This window comes from Myotis myotis, unplaced genomic scaffold (assembly GCF_014108235.1).
Source record: "Myotis myotis isolate mMyoMyo1 unplaced genomic scaffold, mMyoMyo1.p scaffold_m19_p_6, whole genome shotgun sequence".
Taxonomy (NCBI): domain Eukaryota; kingdom Metazoa; phylum Chordata; class Mammalia; order Chiroptera; family Vespertilionidae; genus Myotis; species Myotis myotis.
The window spans coordinates 79,442,574-79,454,787 of record NW_023416368.1 but is presented as its reverse complement, the minus strand read 5'-3'; the positions used below and the strand labels follow the sequence as shown (position 1 = coordinate 79,454,787).

Here is a 12,214-nt window from a genome sequence, read left to right as displayed (position 1 = left end):
GTGAGGGGCAGAACCAGGTCAAGGTAGAGTACTATGTGGAGCTGCGGGGCTGCAAGCCTGGGGGCGCAAGCTGGGGCTGTGACCCTGGGGGCACGAGCTGGGGCCCAATCCCTGCAGTCCACCCAAGGGACCCCACCTGTGCACGAATTCGTGCACCAGGCCTCTAGTAATTACATATTGTTTTTGTGATTAATCACTATGCTTTAATTATGTTCCATTTGTAACAATGAAATTGGGGGTCACCAGAACATGAGGAACTGTATTAAAGGGTCGCGGCATTAGGAAGGTTGAGAACCACTGCTCTAGACCCATCTAGATCTCATGGCTTTCATTCAAGAATGTGCACCCTAGAAGTCCTCTTCCCATCAATATGGTGGGGGTATTGTTGTGTGGGAGCTGGGAACTTCTCTGCCTGCTACAGCCCCAGCAGCAGGTATATTATATCTTTAGAAGAATCCATGAAAAGGACTCTGACTTACTCCAATTTGCAGGCTTCTAAGGAGGTCATATCTTTGAATTGGATGAAGTTTTCTAGAGCTTGAAGGAATAACTGAGTTCAAAAAACTACTGGCAAATAATCAGGATAAACAAAAGTAACTATGGGACTAAATAGAATAATTATTCTTATGACTGTTTAAAATATTGTTCATTTTTTAATCCTTTGTTTCCCAAATATAAGGAAAACTAAAAAGCAGACATTTTGCATTGTAGGAACTACCAAATTAGTAACATTCATTTCACTGTACTCCTAGGAGACAAAGATTCAAAGACTACGACAACCCTGAGATTTTTGTCCACTGGGAAATACGTTAATAAAAGTCTCTCTCCAACAGCATTAAAGAGACCTTACCTTATCAGGTAGCTGACCACGAATGGACATCTACCCCATCTCTGACACTCGCCTTCATCTCAAGGATGAGAAGCCGCCAACTACGATGTCAGCAAGGCCTGTATGCTTACAAATTGATGCTGCTCAAACTTGTTCTTATATCACCTAATTGTTATCGATTGAATGTATATAAAGTGATTTTTATATTCTATTTAAAAAAGAAAAAAGAATGTGCACCCTTGCTGGTTTGGCTCAGTGGATAGAGTGTTGGTCTGCAGATTGAAGGGTCCCCAGTTTGATTCCAGTCAAGGGCACATACCCAGGTTGCAGGCTTGATCCCCAGTGTGGGGCGTGTAGGAGGCAGCCAATCAATGATTCTCTCTCATCATGGATGTTCCTATCTCTCTCTCCCTCTCCTTTCCTCTCTGAAATCAATAAAAATATATATTTTTTAAAAGAATGTGGCATAAGCCTACTTCTTTTCAAGTAGGACATCAGAAGGGCAATGTCTAACCATATTTATTTGGTAGACTGCTAACAAAATGTGTTGTACAGGGCAGCAAGCAAGCTCTAAAATGCAATAAAGTGGCTGCTCTTATAAAAAAAAGCTTTCCCACAGTCAATGATTTTATAGTTGTTTTTTTTCACTAGTGTGTTTTCTGGTGTGTGACAAGGGAAGAACTCTGGCCAAATGCTTTTCCACATTTATTACAGCAATAGGGTTTCTCTCCAGTGTGAGTTCTCCCATGCCTAACCAGGGAGGACAAAGGCTCTTCCACATTGATTGCATTCATAGGGGTTCTCTCCAGTGTGAGTTCTCCCATGCCTAACCAGGGAGGACAAAGGCTCTTCCACATTGATTGCATTCATAGGGGTTCTCACCAGTGTGAGTTCGCTCGTGCTGGTTAAGTGATGAGCCGTCAGTCGCTGAAGGCCTTCCCACATTCATTACATTCATAGGGCTTCTCACCAGTATGTGTTCGCTTGTGCAAGACCAAGTAAGAACTCTGGCAGAAGGATTTTCCACAGTCTTAGCCTTTATAGGGCTTTTCCCCCGTGTGAGTCCTCTGATACTGGGTAAGAGATGAAATCCTGTTGGAGGCTTTCCCACATTCACTGCACACATAGGGCGTCTCTCCACTATGAGTTCTCAAATGTCGACTGAGGGTTGAGTGGTGTGTAAAGGTCCTCCCACATTCCTGACATTCATATGGTCTCTCTCCTGTAGGAATTCTCTGGTGTTCACTCAGCGAATGCCTCCGGTTAAACACTTTCCCACGCTGGGAACATTCATAGGGTTTCTTCACCGCATTAGTTTTGCTACATATTGTAAAAGTTGTATATGATGACTAAATGATTTCCCACTTTCTGCATATGTTTCAGGTCTTTTGTGTTGCCTAAGGGGACAATTTTGGCTGAGGTCTTTCCCACATTCATTACTTTCACAGAGTCCGTGGTCTGTGTATCTCATCTGGTGATGGTTTAAGTATGGACTCGCTACCAAACACTCAGATCTAGGCCACAGTCACGGAAGTGTCTTCCTACAGAACCTCCCTGTGACAAAACAAGGTCTGTGCTCAGATTACAGTTTTCCCCAACTTCATGCCAGGCAGTAGCCTTCTCTAGAGCAAATGCCTTTAATTGGATGTATACCATTTGCCTCAAAGCCTCTGGAGGTCTTCCTGGTTCTCCTCCAGGTGACCACATCCCCAGTCTTCTCTGGGGAGCTTTATCATATTCATACCACCAGATGGTTCTTCCTCCAAAACCCCCTTCTTGTAAATTGACTCTTGGTGTTTTAGTCCAATATCCCAATCTGAAGTTAATTGAGGGGACCAAAAAATAAAAGTAAAAAAAGAACAAAACTTCTAACTTAAGAATGGTGGGACAGAAGTACCTACAATATATACAAGGCACATGTGGATTCATGTTCAAGTATCAACTTTCAACACGGGGGAAGGACAGGAAAGTGAGAGATGGGTCAGTAAGCTGGTGTGCTGGGACAGGATGCAGTGGGAAAAGTTTGACAATGGTGAAAATGGAGAAAATGTAAATGTACAAGAATTGCTCTATAAAAAAAGGGGGGAATAAGAATGTCAGAGAGCCCTAACCGGTTTGACTCAGTGGACAGAGCGTCGGCCAGTGGACTGAAGGGTCCCAGGTTCGATTCTGGTCAAGAGCATATACCTTGGTTGCAGGCACATCCCCAGTAGGGAGTGTGCAGGAGACAGCTGATCGATGTTTCTCTCTCATCAATGTTTCTAATTCTCTATCCCCTTCCCTTCCTCTCTGTAAAAAATCAATAAAATATATTTTTTAAAATGTCAGAGAGAAAGAATTATCAAGAAAGGAGGAAGGTAAGAGATGTAACTAGAAACACAGATAGAATGGCTTCATGAATGAAAGGGGATGTTCTTTCCTCTGCACCCAAGAGGAGAAGGTAGTATGTGAAAGGTGAGTGTTGCCGGAGGATGAACTGAAGGCATCTGAGAGAGTGCCACCGAGGACCTAGGCCTTCTCCCTATACAATTAGGGCCTCTGTGGAGAGATCTCTGACCTACAATCCCCAAGACACTGCCTCCATCCCAATGGCTCGTCTGCTTGGTTCTCACCTGAACAGGAGGCTTGGGAAACCTCCTTCCTCCCCCCTCCCCCCGGCCCCATCAACATGGCTTCTCCTTGTTCCAAGTGAAAAGACACCTGTGGCCGAAAGAGTGAACACCCTTTCCATAGGGTGTTCATAATAAAGCTACAAAAAATAAATAAAATGTTCTGTAAAATTACATTTACAGAAGTGTATGTATTTATTTTTTAAGACCCATAGAAAAGTGGACTCACACAGTTCAAACCCATGTTGTTCAGGAGTCAACTGGACAGCCCTGGCTGGTGTGCTCAATGGCTAGAACGTTGGCCTGCGCACCAAAAGGTTGCAGGTCCGATCCCCAACCCAAGTGGGGAAGCATGCAGGAGGTAACCAATTGATGTGTCTCTCTCACATCTCTCTCTCTCTCTCCTCTCTCTCCCCCGCTCCTCTCTCTTCCCCTCTTCCTCCTTCTCTCCCACTCTCCCTAAAAACCAATGGGAAAAATATCCTCGGGTGAGGATTAAACAAACAAACAAACAAACAAACAAAAAAGAGTCAACTGGACAGTCACATTGTAGATGTGAACTTGGGGGAACACCATTCAGCCACGCATAACCTCCTAGACCCACATTCTGAAAGGCTCCTTTGTGACCCTCACAGGTGCGCCCATCCCTTGCATGTCTCAGATTCCTCTCTCCCTTCCTGGCTTCTCCCTAATCCCCTCTGGACTATCTTCTGCCAAACCGCTCTGGCCCGGTAGCAGGACGCATCCAGATGGGCTTGTCCCATGTTATTTACGAGAAACGGGAACACATGGCCCTGGAAGCCCATGGGAAATTCGAAGCTCCCACATGCCCACAGGACTCACGTCCCTTTCAGGGAAAGAGGTGATCCTGGTACCTCTGCTCAGTGACAGGACTCTCTCCTTGAGCAGATTTTAGTCAGGCCCAATTTTAGGAAGAATTCTGCTAAGGTGGTTAATCAAGTATCCTTCATCTTCCATATCTGACCACTCTTTTTTATATATATAATATACTAGAGGCCCAGTGCACAAAATTCGTGCATGGTTAGGGTCCCTCCCTTCTCCCTGGCTGCCTGCCACTGCCGCTGCTGGCCCCGCCCCCTGGTCAAACTCCCAGTCGAACTCCCTGTCAAATTCCCGGTGGAGAGGACAATTTGCATATTAGGCTTTTATTATATAGGATTTTTATTGATTTCAGAGAGGAGGGAGAGGGACGGAGAGAGAGGGAGAGAGAAAGATCAACGATGAGAGAGAATCATTGATTGGCTACCTCCTGCACACCCCACACTGGGGATTGAGCCTGCAACCCAGGCATGAGCCCTGACCAGGAATCTAACCATGACTCCTGGTTCAAGGATTTACACTCAACCACTGAGCCACGCCAACTGGGCCATATCCAATCACTCTTGATACCTAACACAGTTCCTCACCACCCACCCACCCAGGCAATGTTCGATCGCCCCGCCTATAGCAGGAATCCTGTTAGGTGGTGTAGCCAGAACCCCCCTGATATTTCCCCTTAGCAATTTCCCATCCACTGACCCACCTACTCGTTGGCTGTAAGTCCCCACTTGTCACACTGTACTTGGAGTTGGGCCCAGGTCTACACTAAGCTCTCTTCTCCGCATTGCAGGAGCTCCTGATTTGAATCGGTTTCTACCGCTCTGATGACTCTCTGGCTCTGGTTCTGGTTGACAAAACCCCGGGACAGTCCTGCTTTGTCCTCGCTCACCATGAGGGAGCGTCCGCCTGCTCTTGGTGATATAAACAGCAAACCCTCACCCAGACTCCTGAGTAAGAAATAGGGGCTGTGTACTGAACACCTCCTGTGGGCGTGATCTGTATTCACAGATGCAACCTTCAAAAATCGGCCCCTCAGCCCTAGCTGGTTTGGCTCAGTGGATAGAGTGTTGGCCTGCGAACCGAAGGGTCCCAAGTTCAATTCCTGTAAAGGGCACGTATCTTGGTTGCAGGCTCCTTCCAGGCCCAGGCTCTGGTCAGGGCACGTGCAGGAGGCAACCATTCGATGTGTTGCTCTCACATCGATATTTCTCTTGTCTTTCCCTCTCTCTTCACTCTCTGTAAAAATCCATAGAAAAATATCCTCAGGTGAGGATTAAAAATAAATAAATCACCCCCTCAGACACAGATGATCAACACAGGGACACCCCAGCAAGAATTCCTGCAGACAAGACATATGGATGTGAGCTTTGTGACCGGTGAGACTCCAAGGAGAAGCAGGACATCTACAGAGCTCAAAGTCATACCCCCAAAATATTTATTAGTTACTGTCATAGTTTAAACATGTGACTGAAAATTCTTCAACACACCTTCCTCCAGGAGGTGGACCTAACCTCCCTCCCCTTCAGGGAGGATTGACTCAGCGACTGTCTTCCAGTGAACAGTGCAGATCAAGGGGAAAAGCTAACTTTGTAGGGGAGACTCCTGACAGGGCCCACCTTCCCCAGGTGACCCAGGTTAATGTCATCAGCAATGTGAGGGCATCAGGTGTCCTGACATGAGGCAGAGGGCGCCTCACCTCTGGAATATCTTCCCCAGAACCCAGAATCTCAGGGTAATCATAAGAAAACATCAAACTCAGTTTGAGGGGCCTCCTACAAAGCCCCTGACCATTGCTCTTCAAAGGTGCCACGGTCATGAAAGACAAGGAAAGACAAAGTCACCATCCAGGCTGGAGGAGCCCAAGGAGATATGACAACTTAATGTTACATGGGATCCTGCATGGGCTCCCAGACCAGGAAAAGGACGTGAGCAGGAAATATGGTGAAATCTGAAATAAAGTTTGTAGTCTAGCTAATAGTAAAGAGAGCCCAAGTTAATGTCTTAGTTGGTTTATTTTAACTTTATCATGATAAGAACATGTACAATGAGATCTATCCTCTAGCAAATGGTAAGTAGACAATATATGACCGCTGACTATAGGTACAACATTGTCCAGCACATCTCAGGGGCTTATTCACTGACACTTTATGCCTGCTGGTTGACGATTCCCCGCCCCCTTCCCCCCAGCCCCTGGTAACCACCATTCCGTTTACCAGTAATGTCTTAGTTTTGATAAATTTTCAAACGTGCTCAACATCATTAATCATCAGAAAAATACAAATCGAAACTACCATGAGATCTCACCTCACGCCTGTCAGAATGGTTATCATCAATAAATCAACTAACCACAAGTGTGGGCAAGGATGTGGAGAAAAGGGAACCCTCGTGCACTGTTGGTGGGATTGCAAATTGGTGGAGCCGCCATGGAAAACAGTATGGAGGTTCCTCAAAAATTAAAAATAGGAACTACCATATGACCCAGCAATTCCATTTCTGGGTATTTATCCAAAGAAACACACTAATGAAAAAAGATATATGCACCCCTATGTACATTGCAGCATTATTTACAATAGCCAAGATATGGTAGCAACCTAGGTGCCCATTAATGAGCCAACTGGATAAAGAGGATGTGATACATATACAATTGAATTTAATAGGTCATAAAAAGAATGAAATCTTGCCATTTTCGACAATATAAATAGACCTTAATGGTATTATGCTATGTAAGTCAGAGAAGGACAAATGCCATGATTTCACTTATATGTGGACTCTAAAAACAACAACAAAGAAAATGAATAAACAAAACAAAACAGAAACAGACCCATAGATATAGACAAGCTGATGGTTGCCAAAGAAAAGGGAATAAAAAAAAAAAAATGCCTGGCCCGTGTTGCTCAGTGGTATGAACCAGGAGGTCACAGTTCGATTCCCAGTCAGGGCACATGCCTGAGTTGCAAGTTCGATCCCCAGTAGGGGATGTGCAGGAGGCAAATGATCAATGACTCTCTCTCATCATTGATGTTTCTATCTCTCTCTTCCTCTCCCTTCCTCTCTGAAATCAATAAAAACATATTTAAAAAAAATATTAGCCCAGTCAGTGCTGCTCAGTGTTTAGAGCATTGGCCTGAGCACTGGGGGGGAGAGGGGGGGGGGTGTCTCAGGTTTAATTCCTGGTCAAGGGCATGTGTCTGGATTGCAGATTCCATCCCTCTTGGGAGGCAACCAATCCAGGTGTCTCTCTCACATTGATGTTTCTCTCCCTCTCTTAACCCCACCCGCCCTCCCACCCTCCCTCCCTTCCACTCTCTCTAAAAATCTATAGAGAAAATATCCTTGGGTGAGGATTAACAACAACAACAAAAAGATATTAACATTTGGGGATGCATTCCCAACGGGGTACTGTCACCCTTAAGGAGCTATAAATGGGTTCTTGGAGGGGAGGGAAAAGGGGAAAAATAACTTGTTCTATTTATGTATAAAGCACATATGTACATACAGTACATAAGCAGTATATACACAGTATATCTGTTGTCATGGACAAAAAAGCCCCCCCCCCCCCATCCACATGTTGAAACCCTGACTCCCAGGTGTCAGACTGTGGCTGTATTTGGAGATGGGGTCTTTATTCCCTTTGCTCTTGAGACTTTAAATTGCAGTTCATGGCAAAGGGTCCAGGACCTCCAGCCCCTTCCTAGCATTTCCAGACCAACTCTCTCACCCTTTCGTGGTTCACTGGACGCCCCCTCCCTCGTGGCTGATGCCAGCGATCCCCTCAGGTACCTCAGTTTGCTCCTCCGGAGCCTGGTTTGGCTCAGTGGCTAGAGTGTCGGACTAAAGGGTCCCAGCTTCGATTCCGGTCAAGGGCACATGTCCGGGTTGCGGGCTCGGTGCAGCCTAGCAATGATTCTCTCTTATCATTGATGTTTCTCTCTCTCTCTCTCTGAAATCAATAAAAATATATATTTTTTAAAAATCCAGACTCAGCGCCTCAACAGGGATAGAACCGGCAACCTAGGTGTGTGCCCTGACCGGGAACGATGATCCAGCCAGAGGCTCCAACCATCGAGCCGCCCATCGAGTCGCCCCGCGGGGGCTCCTAATCTTCCCTTTCCATGTTCAAACCACCAAAACGCACTTTCTCCAGAGAAAAGGCCAATGAGGACTTCCTCGCCGGGAAGGGGAGGCAGGTGAGCTCGGGTCAGCTGCCCCCTCGCTCGGTGGCAGGCGTGTGTGGACATAAAGGGAGTGGCCGCTAGGTTTCCCCAGAGCCACAAAGCTGGTGGCAGAGCAGGGTCTCCCTCCGCAATGTGGACACGGAGCAGGTCACCCGCGGAGGGGGCCGTCCTGGACAGTGTGGGGTGTCGAGCGGCATCCCTGACCCCCACACTCGATGCCAGGGACACCCCTCAGTCATGACAACCACAGATGTCCCCAGCCATGGCCCCGTGTCCGCTGGGGGTCAGGGTCACCCTCACTTGCAAACACCTGGTCTCGCCCAAGAACCAGCCCGAGAGCGTCCCCCCCTGCCTTTAAGAGCAGATGGTTTCCTCCACTCCCCTTTGATGTTCGACCGCCCGGACCTCACTCACTTCCTAGCGGTCCGCCCCCCGGGTCGGACTCGGGGTCTGTTTCTCAGGCCAGAGCCTGCCATGCTGGGAGCTGGGCGGCCTCGGACAGCGGTCAGCCTCTCGGACTCTCCTCTCTGCCGCCTCCAGGGTGACAGGTGGCGCAAACCCCTCCCGCCCGCCCCCGACCCGGTCCACCCAAGGATTTGCGCGGAACCAGGGTCTGGGTCCGAACCGCCCCCGGCCACCTATAGCCTTGTAGCGGGTGTCCGGACCCTGCAGCCCCAGGTGCGGGTGCAGGTGGCTCTTAGGGCGCCACTGGGTCCCGCGCGTCCCGCCGCAGAGGAGGTGCTCCGTGCAGCCCGCTCGGGGTGCCCCTCCCTACTTCTCCCGGGCTGACGCCCTCATTCCCTTCGCCCCGCCCCGCAGCACCGATGCAGGCGCCCAGGCACTGCGCCTGCGCACCACAAGGCTACACCAAGTCCCTCTGTGAGCCGTGACTGAGTCACAGCGCCCTCTCCTGGGCGGAGATATCTACGCCTGTGGCTGCGCACATCCACCGGCCGAGCTCAAGCACCTCCTTGTGCTTAAATAAGGAAGAAAACGCAATGTATTTGAGAAACACCGGTCACCTGCCTCCCAAAGGCGCCCCCACCTGAGATCAGACCTCCAGTCTGGGCATGTGACCTGACCCGAATGGAACCCTCCACCCTTGTGGTGCATGGGTGCCACTCCAACCAAGCGAGCCACACCGGCCAGGACAAAACGCAATTTCAGCAAGATGCCTGGGACATAAAGATTTACCATTCAAACAATCATTATAATTACAATTTATTTGAAAATTATAAAAAGATATAATCCATGGCAATAAATTGTTTTAATGATTTTATTAATATATATATATTTTTTAAATATATTTTATTGATTTTTTACAGAGAGGAAGGGAGAGAGATAGAGAGTTAGAAACATCGATGAGAGAGAATCATCGATCAGCTGCCTCCTGCACATCTCCTACTGGGGATGTGCCCGCAACCCAGGTACATGCCCTTGACCGGAATCGAACCTGGGACCTCTCAGTCCGCAGGCCGACGCTCTATCCACTGAGCCAAACCGGTTTCGGCAATTTTATTAATATATTAACCTATGTTAATATTCGTTAAAATAAAACTACCATAATTGGATTAATATATATTACTAATATATTACTAATTATACTATTATATAATTAAATATAATATATAATAAAATGTAATCATTTAATAAGATAAAATAATTATCAATAAACTATATAAGTATATAAAATTATGTATTATTATCATTGAGCCAAACCATAATGTGTTCTCTCCCCCCATATTTCTCTTGCTTTTTCTCTACAAGGGTGGGCAACAGTAGGTTTATAGTTGTATGTGAAACAGTTTATTCTTGTATTATTATTTATTAATTATTGTATTATTTATTTGTATTAGAACTGTAAACCTACTGTTGCCAACCCCCTGTATGCAGTTTTGTATATGTAGTAACCCAAGCCGTCTGCTGCATGTTTTCTATTAGAGAAGAAATGGGATCCCCCTGGAAGTTGGGAGATGCTGACAAGGCTTCTTCCATCATAACAGATGATCTCTTTGTACTTGGTGCTTTATATGAGACTAGTGGCCCGGTGCACAAAACTCGTGCATGGGGGTGGGGGTATCCTGCAGCCTGGCCTGCATCCTCTCCAATCTGGGACCTCCTTGGGGGATGTCCGACAGCCTGATCCCAGAGATTGGGCCTAAACCGGCAGTCGGACATCCCTCTCACAATCCTGGAGCTCTGGCTCCTAATTGCTCACCTGCCTGCCTGCCTGGTCACCCCTAACTGCCCCCCCTGCCAGCCTGGTTGCCCCTAACTGCCCCCTCCCTGCCGGCCTGGTTGCTTCTAACTGCCCCCCCTCCTGCTGGCCTGGTCACCCCTTACTGCCCCCCTACCAGCCTGATCATCCCCAATTGCTCCCCCTGCCGGCCTGCTTGCCCCCAACTGCCCCCCCTGCCAGCCTGGTCACCCCCAACTGCACCCCTGCCCACTGGCCTGGTCACCCCTAACTGCCCCCCCTGCTGGCCTGGTTGCCTCTTACTGCCCCCCACCCCCCGCCAACCTGGTCACCCCCAACTGCCCCCCTGCTAACCTGATCATCCCTCACTAACCGCCCCCGCCAGCCTGCTTGCCCCACACAGCCTGCTTGTTCAGTCATTTGGTCATCCCTCACTAACCCCCCCCCGCTGGCCTGGTCGCCCCACACAGCCTGCTTGTTCAATTGTTTGGCTTGCAACAAGTAAGAGGTAACTCTGAGAAAGGGTCCTAATCTATTCTGCCTGAGCACCTGTTGATCATAGGACAAAGTCACAATCATATTTATAATTATCCTATATAATAAAGAGGTAATATGCAAATTAACCCTCATGCCCTCACAAACTGCAATCAACCCCAAGGCAAACCAGATGAATGAATAAACAAACATATCTGTATAATGGAATACAAGCCACAGAGAAAAAGAAACCCACATGAACACATCTCAGAATAATTATCCCTAGCACAAGAAGCCAGACCAAATCAATAAGAGGCCACCGTGTGATTTCATTTCTGTAAAGACAGAAAATTCAAATAAGTCAATAGAGACCTGGGTGAAGGGGTGCTTGGGGGAAGGGGACTGCAGACAGGCACAGGGAAACGGGGTGACAAGCATATCACCTTAATTGTGCTGAAGGTTTCAGGAGTACTAGTATACAGGATGTCAAAACTTACCCCATTGTCATTCGTCTTATGGAGAATTTACTTCAGTACCGCTATTTAAAAACATCTGCATCCCCCCTCCCAGACCTGACCATGGCTCTGCGATCATTCGGCTCAGCCTCGATGGGAAGTCAGGAGTCCCAGGCTCCAGCCTGGCCACGTTTCTGATTGCCACATCTGGGTGAGTCCTGCCCTTCGGCCCCTCTCCTGCCGTCTCCCTGGCTGGGGGGAGGGGAGGGCGGTCTGCTAAGTCCAGACCAGAACAGACACACCCTCCCAAGTACTCCTGCACTGCCGCTCCAGCCCTGATTATCTCACCATTAGATCTGAGAGACAGTGGGGGGCGGGGGGGGGGGGTAAAGGGAGAAATGGGGGTTCTAAAAGGCTCCAAGAGGGCAGTCTGCCCTGACAAGTCCAGCTTCAGCTTCTGCCTATCTCAGGGCAGGGACAAGGTCAAGGACAGAACTCTGGGTTGCCACTCAGTCTTAAGCACAAAAGGGAATTCATTTGGCTTCTAATCGTGACCTTGGGGGGTCGAGATCAGGTAGGTGCACGGTGGCATCCTGGGGAGGCCCCTCATGGCTCTGGTTCCCTCTGGGCTGCTG

The 12,214-nt window shown here is 48.1% G+C and overlaps 1 protein-coding gene across 1 annotated transcript; it reads right to left on the bottom strand.

Annotated features, from left to right (window-relative positions):
- Positions 1-1,399: 1,399 nt before the first annotated feature.
- Positions 1,400-8,341, bottom strand: ZNF554 (zinc finger protein 554). Its single transcript, XM_036314041.1, is given in 8 exon segments — positions 1,400-1,462; positions 1,465-1,599; positions 1,671-1,754; positions 1,756-2,160; positions 2,163-2,335; positions 2,338-2,499; positions 2,502-2,645; positions 8,308-8,341. Coding segments are annotated over 8 exon segments (1,200 nt in total).
- Positions 8,342-12,214: the final 3,873 nt, after the last annotated feature.